Source organism: Bombina bombina, chromosome 8 (assembly GCF_027579735.1).
Source record: "Bombina bombina isolate aBomBom1 chromosome 8, aBomBom1.pri, whole genome shotgun sequence".
In the NCBI taxonomy this organism is placed as follows: domain Eukaryota; kingdom Metazoa; phylum Chordata; class Amphibia; order Anura; family Bombinatoridae; genus Bombina; species Bombina bombina.
The window spans coordinates 137,221,872-137,247,374 of NC_069506.1; the positions used below are offsets into that span (position 1 = coordinate 137,221,872).

General features: G+C 37.1%; 1 protein-coding gene across 1 annotated transcript in view; it reads right to left on the reverse strand.

Moving 5' to 3' along the window:
* The window catches only part of LOC128638884 (vomeronasal type-2 receptor 26-like), a 196,207-nt gene that overhangs the window by 124,110 nt on the left and 46,594 nt on the right, over positions 1–25,503 (reverse strand). Inside the window, exons 4-5 of the mRNA XM_053691012.1 lie at positions 9,849–10,658; positions 8,173–8,397 (exon numbers count right to left, since the gene is read on the reverse strand). Coding sequence (XP_053546987.1) covers positions 8,173–8,397; positions 9,849–10,658 — 1,035 coding nt within the window. The remainder of the gene's footprint in view (positions 1–8,172; positions 8,398–9,848; positions 10,659–25,503) is intronic.

Genomic DNA, 25,503 nt, shown 5'->3' on the forward strand with positions numbered 1-25,503 from the left:
GGGTTACTCAGCAGTTGAGGTTCATTAATATACTATATCCTTATTTTACAGATTTGTTGTTCCTTACAACATCAGAGAATGTGGGACACTTCAAATCTGGTACCCCATTCCACCCAGAAGGTAGCACCCCCTAACAAGTTGTATCCCTATTTGCCTCATCAAATTGCAGACAACAAGCTAAAAGACTTACTTGATCCCTTGCCCCCATTTTTGATTGTCAACCCTTGTAAATAGTAGCAGAGAGGAGCTCAATTCCAGAACACCACTAAGTTCCAAGAGGCCGGATAGGCCAAGGAGGTTTTGCCGGTCCTCCAGTGGTTGGCCTCTGGTGTTTTAGTGCATCTCTGTGACACATTATTTAAACATTGATGTTAACTTTAGCGACATAGCTTTACAGTTATAATAAGGAGGTTTATTACTTATAGTATAGGTTAATATAGTTAGCTCGGAGTTACAGGGGAGAGTTGTTTAGACATGATGTCAGTGTAGGTGGTATTAGGGACCTAGCTGTGCATTCTAGTGGGGTGTGGGGGGTGTAGGTTAGGCATGACGTAGGTGTAGGCGGTCAGGGGGAGTTAGCTCGGTGGGGCAGGGGGAGTGTAGGTTTGCCAGGATGTAGGTGTAACTGGTCAGTGGGAGATAACGAGGCATAGCAGAGGGAGTGTAGGTTAGACATGAAATAGTTATTGCATTCAGGGGTATTTAGCGATGGGTGCTAGTGGGAGTATCCTGCACTTTGCTTTGGACACATAAACACAAGATCAATATTTTCAAAGCAGCAAAGAGGATAGTGGCCATATTTGTCTCGCCAGCTATCAGCTGCTGAGACAACATTGCCTGAGCTAATTAGAGTAGGTGTTGTAAAACTTAGGTCCCCATGGCAATATTTGAAATGTGTGTGCAAGTGTGTTAAAGTGTGCGCGAGAGGCACCAAGCTACTCCAACCCTAAAGTCCCTCAAATTAGGGAAAAAAGATATGTGAAAGAATGAAAAAAAGGAGAAGCGCTAATAAAAGCTAAAGGTGCTAAATTGAGAACAGATTAAAATAATTGCTATGCAAACGAATTGAGATAAAATAAGATAAATTTACTTGCTTTGCAAATATAATTAAAACAATCATAGAAGTACATGTCCTGCAAAAAAATGAAAAAATGAAAAAACATAGAAAATTTAAGAATCGGACGTCTCCGATGTATAAAAAACACAGAATTAAAATAAATACTACTGTTGCCAATATAAACCTTGTCTCAGTATTACGTAGAAGAAGTCGGCATCAAAACTAAAGTCCTCAGATGATTTCAAAAGAGAACTGAAGCCGGGTAAATGCAAACCCGTTTTTACCTTTAGGTGTACCGTCCGTGTATTAAGAATCACCTCCGTGAGGCGTAAGCGTATCCCGTGACGTCACTGATCGGGAGGCGTCGTCTCTGTAGGGAAATCCTATTGGTCAGGATAACTTGACAGATGAACTATAGCGGCCGCTATATTGTAGATGGTGAACCCCGCTCTTAGTGCAGGATCGCACGCAGGGTCACAGTATATCCAGATTTCTTTTGTAGATCTTATAGTGAACGGACTTGATGTGAATGATGTGTGACTTGAAACCTGCTTTAACTTAAGCACATGGCCCTTCACAATGTAGTCCTCGTGTTCTCCGTGGGTAGCTGAAAAATCTTTCACTCCAATAAAGAATTAAAGTCCTTATAGACAATATATGAAGTGTAAGGCAGCTGTAACTTTCATCAACGCGTTTCTCCCTCTTACAGGGCTTTCTCAAGATGAATTAGCTCCAGTTACAGCCTCCTTTTAAACAGTTCAGACTCATACCTATTGGTCAGGTGAGATTACTTTATCTGACAGGTGTGCTCATTACAATTGATCTATTGGCAACAGTACTGGCAACTTGGGAAAAAAGAAAATATATATAAAAAGAGACAAAACACTTTATAGAATTAGATTTGAGAATATATCTAGAAATGCTTAAATTTACATGCATTTGTATATTAGCAGCAATTTGCAATCAAATAAAAATAAAGGTATAACTCCAATTTAAAAAAGCTTTCCAAGAACAGTATTATTGTTCCTGAAAGGTAGGTTTAAGAGAGCAACAAAACATCCTCACTTAAGAGGTCAAAAATGTGACTAGGTACTAGAAGTGATTATTTATTAATGTGCATAAAGAAAACAAGTAAAAAGAATATATTTATATATACTGCGAATTAATATAGAGAAGATATATAACTGCAGTTTTCTGCCAATATGAAAAATTATATATGTGCTTACAACGAAACAGATAGACTAATCTAGTTTATAGATGGTGAACAATATTAAGTTATGAAAATGTAACAGAAGTCTTGTGACTTATAGAAGTGTATACATATATACCCCATAATACAGAGGTATCCAAATTATCATGTGACTAATTTTAGACATTTAACTTTAAAATACTGAGAATCAAAAATTTGGTGAAAATTAGAAAATAAATAAAAATAAGAAATAGATTAGTACAAAGTCATACTTAAGCCAAAATTAATCTAAAACAAAGGGTGAGATGTCGAGTTGAGAGTTCAAACCAGCTGGATATAAAGTGTCATATTTATATATGTATTCAGCTTCTTTTATACATAGTAGCTTATCTATATTGCCTCCTCTCCAGTGGCACTTAATATGCTGTATTCCCCAGAAAGTTAAATCCTTTGTCTGCCCTTTGTGTACTTCTTTGAAATGCTTGTAGAGTCTAGTATCTTCTCACAGTATCTTAGTCACATGATAATTTGGATACCTCTGTATTATGGGGTATATATGTATACACTTCTATAAGTCACAAGACTTCTGTTACATTTTCATAACTTAATATTGTTCACCATCTATAAACTAGATTAGTCATATTGGCAGAAAACTGCAGTTATATATCTTCTCTATATTAATTCGCAGTATATATAAATATATTCTTTTTACTTGTTTTCTTTATGCACATTAATAAATAATCACTTCTAGTACCTAGTCACATTTTTGACCTCTTAAGTGAGGATGTTTTGTCGCTCTCTTAAACCTACCTTTCAGGAACAATAATACTGTTCTTGGAAAGCTTTTTTAAATTGGAGTTATACCTTTATTTTTATTTGATTGCAAATTGCTGCTAATATACAAATGCATGTAAATTTAAGCATTTCTAGATATATTCTCAAATCTAATTCTATAAAGTGTTTTGTCTCTTATTATATATATTTTCTTTTTTCCCAAGTTGCCAGTACTGTTGCCAATAGATCAATTGTAATGAGCACACCTGTCAGATAAAGTAATCTCACCTGACCAATAGGTATGAGTCTGAACTGTTTAAAAGGAGGCTGTAACTGGAGCTAATTCATCTTGAGAAAGCCCTGTAAGAGGGAGAAACGCGTTGATGAAAGTTACAGCTGCCTTACACTTCATATATTGTCTATAAGGACTTTAATTCTTTATTGGAGTGAAAGATTTTTCAGCTACCCACGGAGAACACGAGGACTACATTGTGAAGGGCCATGTGCTTAAGTTAAAGCCGGTTTCAAGTCACACATCAAAGTCCGTTCACTATAAGATCTACAAAAGAAATCTGGATATACTGTGACCCTGCGTGCGATCCTGCACTAAGAGCGGGATACCATCTACAATATAGCGGGCCGCTATAGTTCATCTGTCAAGTTATCCTGACCAATAGGATTTCCCTAAAGAGACGACGCCTCCCGATCAGTGACGTCACGGGATACGCTTACGCCTCACGGAGGTGATTCTTAATACACGGACGGTACACCTAAAGGTAAAAATGGGTTTGCATTTACCCGGCTTCGGTTCTCTTTTGAAATCATCTGAGGACTTTAGTTTTGATGCCGACTTCTTCTACGTAATACTGAGACAAGGTTTATATTGGCAACAGTAGTATTTATTTTAATTCTGTGTTTTTTATACATCGGAGACGTCCGATTCTTAAATTTTCTATGTTTTTTCATTTTTTCATTTTTTTGCAGGACATGTACTTCTATGATTGTTTGTTTTAATTATATTTGCAAAGCAAGTAAATTTATCTTATTTTATCTCAATTCGTTTGCATAGCAATTATTTTAATCTGTTCTCAATTTAGCACCTTTAGCTTTTATTAGCGCTTCTCCTTTTTTTCAATATTTGAAATGTGCCTACATTAAAATTAGTTTTAGTTTCAGTGAGTGCACTATTTGTGTAAACACACTTCAAGTAGCCCCCCCTCCACAGTAAAATGCCGTCAAGTGGCAATGTTGTCGATATGGGCGGTGACATCATGCTCCCATTCATCGCTACTCACACGGAATCCATCGGACACGTCTCCTGGTACTGGAATTTTAAATTACATGAATAAACATAATAGAGTAATTTCCAATGCAATAAATACTACTTGGCTGGTATAACAACTCATTGGCAAAATATTAAAGGGAGCAAAATACACAGGCAGGTAGCTGAAAGTAATCAACTTCTCATAATTGTAATGAAATGTTTTACATTTAAATAAATATAGTGTACAATAAACACGAAATAAATAAATTGTCCTGAAGTATTATTACCAGTTAAAGGTATAATGTACTAAAATCGTTTCAGTCATATAAAACAACACCTAAATATGATGATACGTTTTTTATTAAGTTGTCATGCTGAATTCATTTTAACAAAGTTACAAACTATGGGCCATATTATGTCACTTGTTGTGCTATATAGCCGTTGCGTAAACACCGCTAAAAATGTGGTTGTACCACAATTTCCATTGCACTACCATTACAAGTCACCATAAAACTTTCTTTTGTCATGCGGTATGGTGCAGTAAGCCGCATACCGCACAAAAAACAAGTTCCGACTTGGCGTGCTCATGCACGTATTCTTCCATATAAATCAATAGAGAAAAAAAACCTAACACCTGCGATTGCGAAATCGCTATCGCATTTTCGCATGCCTATTGAAGTCTATGGAGAAAAGAAAGTTTTACAAAAATCTAACACCCTAACATAAGCCCCTAGTCTAATAACCACTAAACACCTCCCCCCACATCGCCAACACTAAATAAACCTATTAATCCCTAAACCACTGTCCCCCCACATCGTCAACACTAAATAAACCTATTAACCCCTAAACCGTCGCCCCTCCGCACCGCAACTGCCTAAATTAAACTATTAAACCCTAAACCTTTCACCCCCTAACTTTAAATTAAAGTTAAAATATACTAACTACCTTAAAATAACTAGAAACCTACCTGTGAATAATAAAAAACCTATGCTTAAACTAAAAAAAACCTAACATTACAAACAAAAATAACAAAAATCTAACATTACAAAAAAACAAGAAATCTAAAATTACACAAAATAAAAAAAGCTAACATTACAAAAAAAAAACAAACAAAATGATCCTAAATAAAAAAATTCAAATCAGCCAATAGAATTAGAGCTGCTTACATCCTATTGGCTAATATGAGAAAAGTCAAATCAGCCAATAGGATGTTAGCAGCTCTCATAGGAATGCAAGGCTACCCCCATAGAAAAGTGGTACCTTGCATTCAATCCTCAGCGTGCGACGGAAGATCGCATGAAGAGGACCTCCTTATCAACGACTACTCTGCCTCCACTGACTACACTGCCGACTGCTCAGCCTCTGTGCCTCAGCCAACAAGATAGAAGATGGACCCGCAATGGATGAAGATGGAGCCACCTGGATGAAGACCTTTCGCCTCAGGGAAGAAGATGGAACGCCACACTTCAGCAATGGTGAGTACCTATTTTAGAGTTAGTTTTTTTTTATTTTTGGGGTGTTTTTGTTTTTTAGATTAGGGCTTTTTTTATTTTTTATGGGCTTAAAAAGAGCTGAATGCCCTTTTAATGGCAATGCCCATACAAATGCCCTTTTCGGGGCAATGAATAGATTAGATTTTTTTTTAGTTAGGTTTTTTTTTTATTTTGAGGGGTTGTAATGTTAGGGGGTATTTTGTTTATTTTTTTAGCAAAATAGCTGTTAACTTTATGGCAATGCCCTTCAAAGGGCCCTTTTAAGGGCTATTGGTAGTTTATTTATAGATTAGGGTTTTTTTAATTTTGGGATGTTTTGTTTTTTTAACGGGGTATTAGAATAGGAATTTTTTTTAACGGGGTATTAGAATAGGAATTTTTTTTAACGGGGTATTAAAATAGGAATTTTTTTTTTAGATACTTTTATTGGATACTTTTATTTGTTAATGCTGACCGCCCAATGCTGGTTATGTCTAATGATATTTTTCCTATTCTTCATCTTCCTAACCAATCCCCTATGTATCGATCGAGCAGATCCTTGAGTGTCAGGGGCGTACGATCATTGATTGACTGGGCATGCGCATACTCAAGTTACACAGGAAATGTGAAAAGTCCTTTCTTGCATTTTCACGTACGATACTACAACAATGAATCACTATACTAATATAACAGCGATCCAGTGTTTACCATTATGCTGTTAATGCATATGTACAGTTTGAGTAGCTGGTCAGAAACGCTTAACTGAAAAAAGCTTGTGAACAAACAGTAATGGGAGTTACTAGGGGTGTTGTTACCTCTTCCCAGGGGATGAACTTTTAGCCAAGATAACACTCCCACAGCAGGATCGCCTTGATGGGCGGAGAGTTAGGACTTCCATAACGTTCATTTATGGTAATTTCTATATGCTATTACTTCATTTTTAAATAAGTGCTCAGAACATTATAGTCTGACTGACAATATGTGATACGTAAAATACAAACATTTACTGACACTTTAATGTATTTCCAGTGACTTGTTATTACAGCTGCAGGGTATAGAATGTATGTGAAATTACTTTGTTAGGTTTATTTGTGTAAATTAAATTGCTGTTTTTGTGCTTTGAAATGACAGCCTACTGAACTGGGTTGAGCTTGCAGTTAAAATGATATCTCATTATGGGCTAGATTAGTGCCGCGTTAAATACATTTTTTTGCGCTAGCCAAAACATTGCTAGGGTTAGGCTTTTAGTGCTTATCGGGTTCCGCTGTTATTAAAAGTTGAAAAATTATTATTTTTGAGCTAGTGGTAACCCAAAAAGTGCAAAAATCCTAAACTGAGTTTTTGTGTTCATGTGAGTTCCCATGAAAGTCAATGGAGACAAAAAACATGCAAACAAAAATAAACATAACACCCTACCATAAGCCCCGGCCCTAGCCTAATAAACCATAATCTAAGTACCTAAATAAATTATTAATCCCTAAACCATCAGCCCCCCATATTGCAAAATTATAAACATCTAAACCCCCTAACTTAACCCCAATTAAAATACCCCTAAATTAACTAAAAATAAAATCCTTAAATAAAAACCTAATCTTACCTTTTAAAAAAAACTACCATTACTGAAAAAAATAATCCTACCATTACAAAAAATAAAAAATCGTACCATTAAAAAAAAAAACTACCATTACAGAAAATCAAAAACAAAATTACCAAAAAAAAATCCTTTACTAAAAAATAAACTACCACAGCCCTTAAAATAGCCTTTTGTAGGGTATTTCCCTAAACCAATCACCTCTTGCTTAAAAAAACACTAACCCCCTAACACTATCACCCCCCATGTTGTAATTCTGTTTTTATTAAAGCCATTTTTGAGTACATTCTCCCTTTAAAGGGACAGCAAAGTCAAAATTAAACTTTCATGATTCAAACAGATCCTGTTTAATCTAATTTGTTTTGTTCTGTTGATATCGTTTGTTGAAAGCATACCTAGGTAGGCACAGAAGCAGAAGTCCAAAACAGGAAGCTAACGGATGATTAGTGACTGCTTATACATGCTTCTTGTCATTGTCTCGCCCAATGTGTTCATCTTGCTCCCAGTAGTGCTGCTTCTTCAACAAAAGATACCAAAATAATGAAGCAAATTTGATACTAGAAGAAAAATAGAAAGTTGTTTAATATTTACATCCTACATGCATGAAAGAAACATTTTGGCTTTCATGTCCCTTTAAATATGAATTGTAGAATGTTTTATAGATTGTTTTGATATATCAAGGGCAAAATCATAAACAACATTGTATTTATAAGTCAGATTTAGATCAACCCAGCTTCTCATGTTCTTTAGGTTAGAGAGGCAATTTTTTATAAATATACAAAATAAAAAAAAAACATGTAAGTGGTAGTTAACTTGTTTTTGTACCTGATTAAATTTATGATTCCAATTTATGTCATGGCTGTTGATAAGAAATTGCTGTCCAAGAGACTCTGACATGGAAAAACTACCAATCTGCTTTCTCAGAATGGTTCTGTTGGGAGCAATGACCAAGTTTATAATGTCATATTGTGCTAGAGGTCTTCCGTTTTCAAAATAAAACTCCTCTCCAGAGGTTGTATTAAAATGAAGATTATTTAGATAGTGATTTAGCTGTCAACATAATATATAAATGAGAGAATTTATTAAAGTTAAAATAATAGTTTTTCAAGATTAGTTATGCTATAACCTGCATTGTCATCCAACTACATATAGCATAAATCAGTGTTTCTCAAACTTTACATAGAAAGTGCCCTTGAAGGCATACATGTGTTACCTATATACCTACACTTCAAAACATAAATATTTTTATATCAAAATCTTATATGAGAAAAAAATAGAAATTCTTTGTATCACATGATGTCATACACTTGTTTAAGATCTATTAACCAGAAAAAAACTATACAACAGATCCATTTCATAGCAAGGATTTATTGAATGAATAGAATGTTTATTTTTCCTTGATGTCAATGTGTTTATTATACCATAGTATACCATTGTTTAATATATCAGCTTGTTATCTAAATGCCCACTTATGGCAAAAAAGGTATAGAAGTGCAGAAAATGGACAGTATAAAGCAGGAAGAGCAGTAAACATACTGTATATGACTGATGAGTTGGGGTAGAGATGAAGACGAACTGCGATGATACATGAATTAGTAACAGCATTAAGATATACAATAATGGATTCAATAATGAAAAGCTGGAAGCACCCTATATCTATTAAAGGGACATCATACACTAGATTTTTCTTTGTATAAATGCTTTGTAGATGATCCATTTCTATAGCCTATACAGGTTTTTTTTGTTGTTGTTTTTTTTTAAAGTTTAGTTTTGCTTATTTGTAAATAACATTGTGCTAATTTTCAGACTCCTAACCAAGCCCCAAAGTTTTAGGAGAATACTGATGTATACCTACTCCAGCTTGCTTCTGTTTGTGTAAAGAGGCTTTTCATATGGAGAGGAAGGGGGAGGGGGAGTGTCTGCTTTTTTTGCTATTGAAGCACTTGCAGTGGGTGTTCTAGCTAATCTTTTTAACACAGCTAAACTGGAAGCTTCTAAGTAAGTTTTTAAACGGTTTTATACTAGATTTTTATATCAGTATCGGTGCATATTATTCTTTATAGTAGTGTCTATTACATGAAGTTAAATGAAAATTGGTGTATACTTTCCCTTTAAATTATGCTATAAATTATGCTAAATGATTTTTAAATTTGGACAAAATATTTCAAAACTTATGAAAAATCATTTATGTGCCATTAAAAAAATCTTACTCTGAATAAACTAAAATGGATGTACATTAGGCACATTAATATAGTCATTTTCTTCTAGAATGCTGCCCAGTCATTTTCTAATGTTAACAAGATTAATCAAGGGTACACAAAAATCTGTGTTTACTTTTGTTATTTTCTTATCAAAGGGATGTGATAATGGAAAAATTAACGAAAATATCCAGACACAGAATAATATTTTTAAGCAAGATTGACATGTTTTACACTAATGATGCAATTATTGGAGCTTACAAAGAAGCCGATTGTTAAGAAAGAGAATTATTAATAACTTACCTTAGATGCATGGAAATATTCATAAACAGAATGTTGTTTACTTTTCCTGAAGGAAAGCATGTTATGCAATGAATATGCTAATGCATAAACAGCTTTGTAAACGGCATAGGTAACTCTAAATGTGTTGACATCATAACTCAAATCAAATATTTTGAGAGTCTCGTTACCCGTGCAATTACGTGTAAGACCCAATGTACTGCTGTAAAACATGCTATGATTTGCAGGAATACAGCTAAATGTAAGATGCCACATTCTAGCTGTTATAGTATCATCTGGATATGTGTAAGGAGTAACACTATAAAGGAAATCTTTCAAACCAGGAATTTCTCCTTTATGTATTGAAATGAGTAATGAGCCATTAAACACGGTAAGAAATGAAGCAAACGTGTCATCAGTGGAGATGGAAAGAGATGTGGATGTAATCCAGACTTTTGGAGGAAGAGAAAGTATCTGTATTGTATACATCATATCAAAGAAGCTTGATAGATCACAGAAGAGTAGGATGACATTGGTTGTTGACTTTTTAATGACATTAGAAAGAGCAAAAGTATTGATTAAAAAATTGTTAGAGGAAAAACTTTGAAAGAATTCAATGCAGATTCCATTTTGAATCATTTCTGTTTTGAGCTGTTCACTAGCTCTAAGGTTACTTTCATCGTTGGTTGCAATTAACCCAACCCATGTCCAACCAAAGTGCAGGAGAAGTTTTATGATTCCCTTATACTGGGTATTTTCATTGTGTATGGTTCGATAAAATGACGGGAAGAGGGTTCGATCATCTAAAATCTGATCCTGGGCTCCATAACTTATCTAATAAAAAAAATAAAATAGATTAAATAAAAATATATAGAAACATTCCAAAAATCAGTGATGAAACTCTGGTTGATGATATCTGGTTAATGATATCTGAATAAAATAGTGATTTTATGTTTACTACCGTTTGACCATATTTTAAATGTATAAATCTTAGAAAATAAATGTAAAGTATGACTTAAAAAGGCATTAATGTATTTTTTTTAAATATACATAGAAAATATTAGCTATTAAGTACTTTATTGTAAAAATTCAGGGCCAGATTACAAGTGGAGCGCTAAATATCGCTTTAATGAAATTGATATTTGCGCTCCACTGTGTAATACCAGAGTACGCAAATGTGCGCTGGGATTACAAGTTGTCAGCAATGCGAGCACAAGCTCATGTTCACATTGCTGGGAAATATTGCGCTCACAATAGCTTGCTTCCATAGGCTTCTATGGGAGCCTCATTCTCATGCCGTGAGAATATTTTTTACAGAGCGCTAAGAAGCAGAAATACCTTGCTAAACCAAATAAATATATCTATATATTTTTAGAGTCTGCTATGCAATAAGGGTGAAGAATAAAAATGGTGTAGGTAAATAATTATATACAGCTGTATGAAAAAGATTGGGATATAAATAAAAGATATTTTATTGTGTACATATATAATACACTACAAATAACACTGTAAATATAGATTGAAAATCTAAAATAGCTGAAATGTCTGATATATATATTTAAATAAAATATAATTAATCCAAAAGGATTATATACTCATCCCTACTCATTCTACTTAAAAGAATGTCAGCATAAAAGGGAAATCAAGTTTTAAAAAAAAAGATAAAATACCATAAAATACACTCACCTAGATTCAGAGTTTTGTGCTAAACAGGGTACAAAACGAAAGCAACAAAAGTTGTGTTATTTCACCCCCCATAGCGCCGCTGCGGGCGAACATATGCGATGTTCGATCTGCCCCCTATTCGTCATCATTGAGGAAACTTTGACCCTGTATGTCACAGCCTTCAGACACATTTGAGCCAATCAGCAGCAGGCACTCCCTCATAGACCCTCCCAGCTCCTGTGCAGCAGCCATTTAAGATTCATTACGATCTTGCCTCCTTAGTGAGAGGAGGTTTAGTGTTGCTGCTTCTGACATTATAGGGAAATAGATAGCTAGGCTAGTGTATTTAGTGTCCACTACAGTCCTGAAGGACTCATCTAATCTCTGCTGTAAAGACAGCACCCCAAAAAGCCCTTTTTAGGGCTAGAACTTCAGTCGTTTTTTTTTTTTTTTTTTTTTAATATTATTCATAATTTTATTTGCATTTGCCTGGCTTTCAGCCTGTGTGTGAGGCTCACAGCATATACTGTGATTAGTGTCGCCACTGATATCTGCTTAACATTAGTGTAAATTTAAACAACAAAACTTTTAAATCATTTTGCTAGTGTAATCTAATTTCATTTTCTATCAGGCCTGTGTGTCAGGCTTACACAGCATATACTGTGTTTAATTGCTGTGCCAGCAGCCACCACTCATATCTGCTTAAAATTATTGTAAATTTAAAAAACAAAACTTTTAAATAATTTTGCTAGTGTAATCTAATTTCATTTTCTATCAGGCCTGTGTCTCAGGCTCACATAGCAATTACTGTCGTTAATTGCTCTGTGCCAGCCACCACTCATATCTGCTTAACATTACTGTAAATTTAAACAACAAAACTTTTAAATCATTTTGCTTGTGTAATCTAATTTCATTTTCTATCAGGCCTGTGTGTCAGGCTTACACAGCATATACTGTGTTTAATTGCTGTGCCAGCAGCCACCACTCATATCTGCTTAACATTATTGTAAATTTAAAAAACAAAACTTTTAAATAATTTTGCTAGTGTAATCTAATTTCATTTTCTATCAGGCCTGTGTCTCAGGCTCACATAGCATTTACTGTGGTTAATTGCTCTGTGCCAGCCAGGCAGCCACCACTCATATCTGCTTAACATTAGTGTAAATTTAAACAACAACATTTTTAAATCATTTTGCTAGTGTAATCTAATTTCATTTTCTATTAGGCCTGTGTGTCAGGCTTACACAGCATATACTGTGGTTAATTGCTGTGCCAGCCACCACTCATATCTGCTTAACATTATTGCAAATAAAAAAAAAACAGTAACAGGGATTAAAGTGCTAAGAATTGTACTACTTAACACAACCTAATTACCATGGGTCCCAGACCGCATGTCTTATTATTATATTTTGTCAGGGTAATCATGCAGGCCATATACACCTCCCCCGATAGGGTGAGTAACAGGGATTAAACTAATAAGAACAGTACTACTTAACACAACCTAGTTACCATGGATTCCAGACCGCATGTCTTGTTGTTATATTTGGTGAGGGTAATCAGGCAGGCCATATAGACCTCCCTGATAGGGGGAGTAAAAGGGATTAAAGTGCTAAGAATAGTAGTAATATAAACACAACCTAGTTACCATGGGTCCCAGACCGCATGTCTTGTTGTTATATTTGGTCAAGGTAATCAGGCAGGCTGAATAGACCTCCCCCGATATGGGGAGTTACAGGGATTAAAGTGCTAAGAATAGTACTACTTAAAACACAACCTAGTTACCATGGGTCCCAGACCGCATGTCTTATTATTATATTTTGTCAGGGTAATCATGCAGGCCATATAGACCTCCCCCGATAGGGGGAGTAACAGGGATTAAAGTGCTAAGAATAGTACTACTTAACACAACCTAGTTACCATTGGTCCCAGACCGCATGTCTTATTATTATATTTTGTCATGGTAATCATGCAGGCCATATACACTTCCCCTGATAGGGGGAGTACAGGGATTAAAGTGCTAAGAATAGTACTACTTAACACAACCTAGTTACCATGGGTCCCAGACTGCATGCTTTATTATTATACTTTGTCAGGGTAATTATATATCTATCAAATCTATCTATTTATCTTCTATCGATTCTATCTAACTATCAATCTATGTATATCTATCTATCAAATCTATCTATCTCGTGGCCGGACTGTTTTGAGACAGCCACTTGTGTTTAGGCCAAATTTGAAGTAGGAGGACAGACCAATCATCTTCTTCCATCTCCCTGTTCCAAAAATGCAGCCCATATAGACCTCCCCGAAAGGGGGAGTAACAGGTAATAAACTGCTAAGAATAATACTACTTAACACACCATGGGTCCCAGACCCCATGTCTTATTGTTATACTCTGTCAGGGAAATCATATATCTATCAAATCTATCTATTTATCTATCAAATCTATCTAACTATCAATCGTGTCTATCAAATATAAATTGCATCTATTGATCTATGTAATTCGTATCTATCAAATGTATATTGCATATTTTGATCTATGTAATTCGTATCTATCAAATGTATATTGCATAGATTGATCTATGTAATTCGTATCTATCATCAAATGTATATTGCATCTATTGATCTATGTAATTTGTATCTATCATATGTATATTGCATCTATTGATCCATGTAATCTATGTATCTAGCTATCAAATCTATCTAACTCGTGGTTGTGCAAATGGACTGTTTGCAGTTGTTTGCGGTGAGTTACACTTGGAGTTTGGTCTGTCACTGTGAAGCGGGCGTAACCCTTACACTACCTCATCGATACTACATCATACCTGATGTTTTAAAGCACGTTATTAAAAAAAAAAATTTAGGAATGTTAGGTGATTAAGGCACTTTATGGCTTAAAACCAGACTCTCCATCAACTATGTAATTTTCCGTGGGAGTTTTGCCATGGATCCCCATCAGGCATGCCACAGTCCAGGTGTTAGTCCCCTTGAAACAACTTTTCCATCACTATTGTGGCCAGAAAGAGTCCTTGTGGGTTTTAAAGTTCGCCTGCCTATTGAAGTCAATGGCGGTTCGCCGGTTCACGAACATTAGCGGAAGTTTGAGTCCGCCGTTCGCAAACCGAAATTTTAAGGTTCACGACATCACTACTTATGAACCCCTAATCTGCTGCCCCTAACATCGCCGACACCTATATTATATTTATTAACCCCTAATCTGCCGCCCCCAACGTCGCCGCTACCTTACCTATACTTATTAACCCCTAATTTGCCGCCTGGACCTCGCCGCCACTATAATAAATATATTAACCCCTAAACCGCCGCACTCCCGCCTCGCAAACCCTATAATAAATAGTATTAACCCCTAATCTGCCCCCCAACATCGTATTAACCCCTAATCTGCCGACCGGACCTCGCCGCTACTCTAATAAATGTATTAACCCCTAAAGCTAAGTCTAACCCTAACACCCCCCTAACTTAAATATAATTTTAATCTAACGAAATTAATTAAATATTATTAACTAAAGTCTTCCTATTTAAAGCTAAATACTTACCTGTAAAATAAACCCTAATATAGCTACAATATAACGAATAATTATATTGTAGCTATTTTAGGATTTATATTTATTTTACAGGCAACTTTGTATTTATTTTAACTAGGTACAATAGCTATTAAATAGTTATTTACTATTTAATAGCTACCTAGTTAAAATAATTACAAAATTACCTGTAAAATAAATCCTAACCTAAGTTACAATTAAACCTAACACTACACTATCAATAAATAAATTAAATCAATTAACTACAAGTACCTACAATTACCTACAATTAAATAAACTAAACTAAATTGCAAAAAACAAACACTAAATTACAAAAAATAAAAAAAGATTACAAGAATTTTAAGCTAATTAAACCTACTCTAAGCCCCCTAATAAAATAACAAAGCCCCCCAAAATAAAAAAATTCCCTACCCTAATCTAAATTAAAAAAAGTTAACAGCTCTATTACCTTACCAGCCCTTAAAAGGGCTTTTTGCGGGGCATGCTCCAAAGAAATCAGCTCTTTTTCCTGTAAAAAAAACACAATACCACCCCCCCAACATTACAACCCATCACCCACATACCCCTACTCTAACCCAAACCCCCTTAAATAAACCTAACACTACCCCCCTGAAGATCTCCCTACCTTGAGTCGTCTTCACTCAGCCGAGCACCAATGGACCAAAAGAAGACATCCGGAGCGGCAGAAGTCTTCATCCTATCTGGGCAAAAGAGGACATCCGGACCAGCAGATATCTTCATCCAAGCAGCATCTTCTATCTTCTGACGTGGAACATCCTCTTCCTACCGACGAATGAAGGTTCCTTTAAGTGACGTCATCCAAGATGGCGTCCCTCGGATTCCGATTGGCTGATAGGATTCTATCAGCCAATCGGAATAAAGGTAGAACAAATCTGATTGGCTGATTGAATCAGCCAATCAGATTCAAGTTCAATCCGATTGGCTGATCCAATCAGCCAATCAGATTGAGCTTGCATTCTATTGGCTGTTCCGATCAGCTAATTTATTAATTAATTGTTGGCCTTATTAATTTTTGGCGATAGCTGTCCCACTTAAATTTGTAATTACAGTGTATTTATCTTTATAGCATGATCTAGTGGTTCCCTGGTATATTCATGCAACAACATTATTGTCCTCCCCTTACTACTAAGGTTAATTATATTCATAATTGTTTAGGATTATTTAGCTATTTGCTTTCCCATGTAGTTTGCTCATATGTTTAACTTAGTGGGAAACCCTTCTTTTTCCTTTAGCATTTTATGTACCATTCTAAACATTATATAGGAAGCTATCAGGGTTATTTATATTGCACTTCTTGAGTTCTTAGGATATATTGCAGTTGTGTCATTAGTTTGATTGAGACATTATACAATTCACTTTGGATTGTTATGATACATAATAGTACATACTCTCTGCTATTCTAAATATACCAGTGAGCTCTTAATTTTATGATTTCAACTATATAATTGTAGAAGGTAGTGTGATATTCTATGATACATTCTTGAATCAGTATACATGTATTATGCTTATAACATGTAAGGGATGTGTATAATTGTATATACAACTGCTGTACATTGTACTGCTCCTTGTAAACCCAAAAACTAAAGAGTTAACTGTGACATCATGTTTACGTCAGTATGATAACAGATTAAAGAGGGCTGTGAGCTAGTGAAAGCATGGTCTATGAGTAAGGCAGATAGCTGAAACATGTCAGACCGCTGCTGTCCTAGCTCTTTTTGTTTTTAACGCTGAAGTGCATTATTTTACTTTTCACTGTGTGTGGCAATAAAAGTTAAGTTTTGAATCTTAACCTGTGGCCCCGACCCGCCTTTTTACAATTTTGTGGCTGTTCATGTACTTAGCAGACTTCCAGAGGTCTGCCGGTGGTTTGTGGGGAGCGCCGGTTGCGGCTACTGTGTTTGGTATGCTGGCTTGATTGGTCACATTCGGCTGTGACGAAGAGGTGAGGGGAGGAGACACACTCGAGGGGAACTGACCGGGACCGGGAAGTTTGCAAAGCAACTGCTTAGACACCGGACGTTAAGAGTAGTGATATCGCAAACCTAAAAATTTCGGTTTGTGAACGGCGGACGCAAACTTCTGCAACTGTTCGCGAACCGGGCGAACCACCATTGACTTCAATAGGCAGGCAAATTTTAAAACACATAGGGCAGGGGTGTCCAAACTTTGCTCTCCAGAGGTTTTGGAACTACATTTCCCATGATGCTCAGCCAGCATTTTATCTAGCTGAGCATCATGGGAAATGTAGTTCCAAAACCTCTGGAGAGCAAAGTTTGGACACCCCTGACATAGGGACTCTTTCTGGCCACAATAGTGATGGAAAAGTTGTTTCAAGGGTACTAACACCTGGACTGTGGCATGCCGGAGGGGGATCCATGGCAAAACTCCCACGGAAAATTACATAGTTGATGCAGAGTCTGGTTTTAAGCCATAAAGGGCATAAATCACCTAACATTCCTAAATTGTTTGGAATAACGTGCTTTAAAACATCAGGTATGATGTTGTATCGATTGGGTAGTGTAAGGGTTACGCCCGCTTCACAGTGACAGACCAAACTCTCCATTTAACGCACCGCAAACAACTGCAAACAGTCCATTTGCACAACCGAAAACTCCCCATTGCCACGAGATAGATAGATTTGATAGATAGATAGATACATAGATTAGATAGATAGATCAATAGATGCAATAGAAACATTTGATAGATACGATAGATAGATTTGATAGATCAATAGATAGATTTGATAGATAGATAGATAGATAATTTCCCAGACAGAGAATTACAAGACGTGCGGTCTGGGACCCATGGTAAGGTTCCCAGAGGCAGTTGCGACACCCGAGGCTCTGATTAGAACAGACCACTCTGGAACGTATCTGCCCTCGGCCGAAATTGGAACATTCTTTAGCTTTCTATCTGTCGGCCAAATGTCTGTCTGCTAAATGTCCGTCTGCCAAATGTCCATCTGCCAAATGTCCTTCTGCATTTTGTCAGAGCACTGCGTGCAATCTACTGTGCCAACAGATATGAGTGGTCTGTCAAGTAGTACTATTCTTATCAGTTTAATACCTGTTACGTCCCCTATCAGGGTACGTGTATATGGCATGGATTTTAGGAACCGGGAGATGGAAAAAGATGCTTGGTCGGTCCGGCACGAGATAGATAGATTTGATAGATAGCAACTGCTATTAGATTACACTAGCAGACTGATGTTTCACAGTCAAAAAAGTTTTTTTTTATTTTAATTTACACTACTGTTACAACAGATATGAGTGGTGGACTTGTTGGCAAGTTGGCCTGGCACACACGCTGGCAGGCAGGCAACTGCAATTAGATTACACTAGCAGACTGATGTTTCACAGTCAAAAAAGTTTTTTTTTATATTTACACTACTGTTACAACAGATATGAGTGGTGGCAACAAGTTGGCAAGTGGGCCTGGCACACACGCTGGCAGGCAGGCAACTGCAATTAGATTACACTAGCAGACTGATGTTTCACAGTCAAAAAAGTTTTTTTTTACAAAATTTACACTACTGTTACAACAGATATGAGTGGTGGCACTAGTTAGCAAGTGGGCCTGGCACACACGCTGGCAGGCAGGAAACTGCAATTAGATTACACTAGCAGACTGATGTTTCACAGTCAAAAAAGGTTTTTTTTTACAAAATTTACACTACTGTTACAACAGATATGAGTGGTGGCACTAGTTGGCAAGTGGGCCAGGCACACACGCTGGCAGGCAGGCAGGCAACTGCAATTAGATTACACTTGCAGACTGATGTTTAACAGTCAAAAAAGTTTTTTTTTTAATTTACACTACTGTTACAACAGATATGAGTGGTGGCACTAGTTGGCAAGTGGGCCTGGCACACACGCTGGCATTCAGGCAACTGCTATTAGACTACACTAGCAAACTGATGTTTCACAGTCAAAAAAGTTTTTTTTTTTTAAATTTACACTACTGTTACAACAGATATGAGTGGTGGCACTGCAGGCAGGAAACTGCAATTAGATTACACTAGCAGACTGATGTTTCACAGTCTAAATTACACAGGCAAAAAAAAAAAAAAGACTGATGTTCTAGCCCTAAAAAGGGCTTTTTGGGGTGCTGTCCTTACAGCAGAGATCAGATGAGTCCTTCAGGACTGTAGTGGACACTGAATACACTAGTCTAGCTATCAATTTCCCTATAAAATTGGCAGCAGCTACACTATCCCTCCTCTCACTAAGAATGCAGGATCAGAATGCATCTAAAATGGCTGCTGTTCAGGAGCTGGGAGGGTCTGGGAGGGAGTGTCTGCCGGCGATTGGCTGAAATGTGTCTGCAGACTGTGAGATACAGGGTCAAAGTTTACTCAATGATGACGAATAGGGGGCAGATCGAACATTGCATATGTTTGCCCGCTGCTGTGAACGCGAACAAGCTATGTTCGCCGGGAACTATTCGCCAGCGAACAAGTCGCGACATCACTAGTTAAGAGGTACTGTGTTCCTTAATTGAACTTTGTCTGTGTAGTATACCCCCTTTGTGAACTCTTCAAATGAACGTGAATATTTAACTTTGTTTGAGCGCTGGTAGGGGAAAATTCTTTGTATGGTGGAGGTTTAATTGTAACTTAGGTTAGGATTTATTTTACAGGTAATTTTGTAATTATTTTAACTAGGTAGCTATTAAATAGTAAATAACTATTTAATAGCTATTGTACCTAGTTAAAATAAATACAAAGTTGCCTGTAAAATAAATATAAATCCTAAAATAGCTACAATATAATTATTCGTTATATTGTAGCTATATTAGGGTTTATTTTACAGGTAAGTATTTAGCTTTAAATAGGAAGACTTTAGTTAATAATATTTAATTTATTTCATTAGATTAAAATTATAATTAATTTAGGGGGGTGTTAGGGTTAGACTTAGCTTTAGGGGTTAATACATTTATTAGATTAGCGGCGAGGTCCGGGCGGCAGATTAGGGGTTAATACTTGAAGTTAGGTGTTGGCGATGTTAGGGAGGGCAGATTAGGGGTTTATACTATTTATAATAGGGTTTTTGAGGTGGGAGTGAGGCGGTTCAGGGGTTAATACATTTATTAGAGTAGCGGCGAGGTCCGGTCAGCTGATTAGGGGTTAATAAGTGTAGGTAGGTAGCGGCGACGTTGGGGGGGCAGATTAGGGGTTAATAAATATTATGTAGGTGTCGGCGATGTTAGGGGCAGCAGATTAGGGGTTTATAGGGATAATGTAGGTGGCAGCGGTGTGCGGTCGGCAGATTAGGGGTTAAAAAAAATTCTTATAGTGGCGGCGATGTGGGGGGACCTCGGTTTAGGGATACATAGGTAGTTTATGGGTGTTAGTGTACTTTAGAGCACAGTAGTTAAGAGCTTTATAAACCGTCGTTAGCCCAGAAAGCTCTTAACTACTGACTTTTTTCTGCGGATGGAGTCTTGTCGGTAGAGGCTCTACCGCTCACTTCAGCCAAGACTCTAAATACAGGTGTTTGGAAGATCCCATTGAAAAGATAGGATACGCAATTGGTGTGGGATCTGCGGTATGGAAAAGTCATGGCTTGGAAGTGAGCGTTAGAACCTTTCCTGGCTGACTCTAAATACCAGCGGGCGGTAAAAAGCAGCGTTAGGAGCCCTTAACGCTGCTTTTGACGGCTAACGCAGAACTCTAAATCTAGACGTAAGTTTACCAAAAATAATAAACACTAAAATCACGAAAAATAAAAAACACTAAGATTACAAACAAAAATAAAAACAATTAAAAGGGCATTTAGCTCTTTTGAATTACCCTTAAAAGGGTATTTAGATCTTTTTCAAATTGCCTATCCCTAATCTAAAAAATAAAAAACGCCCATTTTTTTTTTAAAAAAACCTAACACTAACCCCAGAAGATCTACTCATGGTTTATGAATTCTGGACATCCAGGCGGCGAGGTCTTCATCTAGGCGGCGAGGTCTTCATCCATCCCGGGGGCGTCTTCTAACTTCATCCCGGCAGCGCAGAGTGGAGCCATCCTGGCAGCTGATCCCATCCTGCGTGGAGCATCCTCTTCGTACGGTCGCCGCCGTACACTGAAGTTGAATGCAAGGTAGCCATTTTAAAGTGGTGTCCCTTGCATTCTCTATTGGCTGATTTGATTCTTTGAAAACAAAAGAAAGTGTATACAATACGGATAAGCACTCCCCTCTTGTTAGAACTGCTGCCTTCCAACAGTCTCTCCCAAAGGCTGTTAAATCGATATAGGTTGCAGAAAGAGGCGCTGGTTCATAGGGGTTTTCTGAAGGTTCCTCTCTGTGTTCCATGATTCCTCCAAAAGGGCTGTGTCTGTATCTGTTTAGAGAATATCACATTGGTGTAGTGTTTCCAAACACCTTGTGAAAAAGTGTAGAATACTCAAAAATAGCATTAGACATACGGCTCCACAAGTGGCTCCACAAAAGGTCAGGAAAGGAAAAAAATAATTTCTTTGAATAAAAATGTTGTTTTATTTGGCTCAACGCTTTTCAACAGATGTACCGTCTTTCTCAAGAGCAGTTAAAACATAGTATGGCTTACAAAAAAGTCATATGTTCGTGGAGCCACTTGTGGAGCCGTTTGTCTAATGCTATTTTGTGAGTATTCTACACTTATTCACAAGGTGTTTGGAAACACTACGCCAATTTGATATTCTCTAAACAGATACAGACACAGCCTTTTTGGAGGAATCGTGGAACACAGAGAGGAACCTTCTGAAAACCCCTATGAACCAGTGCCTCTTTCTGCAACCTATATTGATTTGATTATTCAAATTCAAATCAGCCAATAGGATGAGAGCTACTGAAATCCTATTGGCTGTTCAAAACAGCCAATAGGATGAGAACTACTGAAATCCTATTGGCTGATTTAAACAGGGAGCGACGGAATAGGGGTTAATAGCTTTTATTAGTGGCGGCGATGTTGGGGGCAGCAGATTAGGGGTTAATGACTTTATTATAGCGGTGGCGATGTCGGGGACCGGCGGAATAGGGGTTAATAGGTTTATTTAAAACTTGCGATATGGGTGGGCGGCAGATTAGGGGTTAATAGGTTTAATATAGTGTTTACAATACAGGAGGGCCTTGGTTTAGGGGTTAATAGGTAGTTTATGGGTGCTAGTGTATTTTGTAACACTTTAGTTATGAGTTTTGTGAAACATTTTTGTTACACAAAACTCATAACTACTGCTCTCAGATGGTGGTATGGATGGTGGTGGTATAGGCTGTAACGCAAGCATTTTAGCCTCACCACACAACCTGTAATACCAGCGCTATGGAAATCTCGTCATTTTTTTTGAGTGCAGGATTGATGTTGCGTTACAGGCTAAAATGCTTGTGGTATAACTATACCGACACAACTCCATATAGAGTGTTCCTGCTTTTACGCTGAAATTGTCATTATTTCAGCATTAAAAACCGCAACGCAAAACTCGTAATCTAGGTGACTGGAAATAGGGAATATAATTCCACAAAAAAGTTCAAAGTGCAAATAAATATTTGAAGCCAATGCAATAATCAGCTATTACTTTTTGTAATTTCCTTTGTCTATGCAAAATAGTACAAAGGAGGGTTAAAAGTCTTGACAGACTCAAGACTAATGATTTCCTCCCAGCCGGTTGATAAGAGAGACTGCTTCAGAGTATTGCACCAGTACTCACTGTTTAGGTTCTCTCTGGATCTGTTTGTGATGTCTTTGCTGTAAAACAACTAGCAAAGCTCTGCCCCGTGACCTTTCCTCTTTGTGATGTGTGGTACAACAGACTGTTTTGTTCCGTTTCATGGACCTTATTGTAAGATTGCTTGTATTTTTGGTGGCCCCAAAAAACAAAATATATGCTTACCTGATAAATTATTTTCTTTCCTGGCATGGAGAGTCCACAAATCCATTCTAATTACTAGTGGGAATTCAACTCCTGGTCACCAGGAGGAGGCAAAAAAACACCCCAGTAAAGCTGTTAAGCACCACTCCCACTTTCCATAACCCCCAGTCATTCAGCCGAAGGAATATGGAAAGAGAAGAGGACACAAAGGTATAGAGGTGCCTCAGGTTTAGAAATGACAAAAGCCGTCTTAAAATTAAAATAAGGGCTGGTCATGGACTCTCTATGCAAGGAAAGAAAAGAATTTATCAGGTAAGCATAAAGTTTGTTTTCTTTCCAATGACATGGAGAGTCCACAAATCCATTATAATTACTAGTGCGAACCAATACCCAAGCTAGAGGGCACAGAATGGAAAGGAGGGAGAACAAGACAGTTGCATCTAAACAGAAGGCACCACCGCATGAAGAACTTTCCTACCAAAAGAAGCCTCAGTGGAGGCAAAAACATTGAATTTGTAGAAGTTGGAAAAAAGTTTGCAAGGAGAACCAAGTGGCCACCTTGCAGATTTGTTCCACAGAAGCCTAATTTTTAAAGGCCCAGGAAGGAGAGATAACCCTAGTGGAATGATCTGTAATCCTCTCAGGAGGATGTTGTTGAGCTGTCTCATAAACCAACCGAATAACACTTCTCAGCCAAAAGGAAAGAGTAGAAGAAGTGACCTTCTGGCCATTCCATTTACCAGAGAATACAACAAAAAGGGAAGTAGATTGATGAAAATGTATAGTTGCCTGCAGATAGAACTTCAGGGCACGCACAACATCCAGGTTGTGCAGCAAACATTCCTTCTGAGAAGAAGGATTAGGACAGAACATAGGAACGACAATTTCCTGAATAATATTGCTATCCGATACCACCCTAGGAAGAAATCCAAAATTGGTGCGAAGGACTGCCTTATCTGCATGAAAAATAAGGTAAGGGGGATCACACTGAAGAGCTAAAAGCTCTGAGACTCAAGAAGAAATAGCAAGAAGAAACAAAACTTTCCAAGATAAAAGTTTAATGCCAACAGAATGCCTAGGCTAAAACAGAGCCTGCTGCAGAACCCTAAGAACAAGATTAAGCCTCCATGGAGGAACAACTGGTTTAAAAACAGGCCTGATTCTAACCAAGGCCTGAACAAAGGGTTGAACATCTGGCAATCCACCAGATGTTTATGTAAAAGAATCGAAAGGGCAGAGATCTGACCCTTCAGAGTACTGACTGACAAGTCCTTCTCCAGGCCCTCCTGAAGAAAAGACAGAATGCGGGGAACCCTCACATGACTCCAAGGGAAACCCCTAGATTCGCACCAGTAAAGGTATTTACACCATACCTTATGGTAAATCTTGCAAGTTGCTGGCTTATGAGCCTGAAGCATTGTTTCAATAACCTTTTCTGAAAAACTTCATCTAGACAAGACTAGGCATTCAATCTCCAAGCAGTCAGCTTCAGAGAATCTAGGTTTGGATGTAGGAAAGGACCCTAAAGTAGAAGGTCCTTCCTTAGAGGAAACTTCCAAGGGGGAAGGGACGATGTGACGACCAGGGTTAACCAACCCTGTGCCAGTCACTTATTTAGTACAGAAAGGGTTATCAGACCCTTCTACTGTCACTAATCTGTCACAATCTAGCCACGCCAGGCAAGCTTGTGACATAGTTCAGTGGGTTCAAGGGTTAAAAACACTCTCTAGTCTGTACTAGACATAAAAGAAATGCCCAAAACTCCCCTTTAATGCCACCAACACTAAACTAAAACTATAACTAGCTGCAAGCTGCCACCACTTATGATTTATTAAAGGGAAAATCCTAAGAAAAAACCCAGACTTAAACATTAACTCTTAGAATACAATTTAACAGAAAATAACCTAAAATATACAGTCACACTAATACTCTTAATACTACCAGTCTCTTTAGTAATGTGGTTGAAATATTAGGCAAAGGCCAAAGCTTAATAAATGAAGGTTTATTATGTGAAAAATTAGCACAATGCATTAATAATAAAAAGTTGTTACAAGTAAAATTACACACAAGCAAACAGTTTTTAAAATATAAAGGAGAAAAAGCAGATTTTATACTTTACTAATCTCAATATCTGTGCCAGGGAGATGGCATGAAGCAATAGGTCCTTACTCTATTTAGTAACAGCTTCCCTTGTAGGAATGACAACTTCATTGTTAAAACTCAAGACCCTTATACATTTTTTCAATAGATCAGGTTGCCTGACCTCACCCCCTTTGCAGGGGCGGACTAGGAAATGCCCTATCTTTTACGACAGTCAATAAACTTTAAGTACCTTTGGCTGACATCAGATAACACCTAATAATTTCTGCTAGATACATCCATTTTCATATAGACAGAAAGGCAAGCTCTTATTTACATTGTGAGAATCGGTTTGATACCAAATATGACATGTTTGCCATATTTCCCTTAATCTAATGTCATAACAGCTTTTAAACACATATCTACCTTGTACCCATATCCCTTTATTAACCTTATTTGCTCTGGGGAGAGGCACTGCTTTGTGTCCATGGAGCTGACAAGTTTACTGGCTTTATGG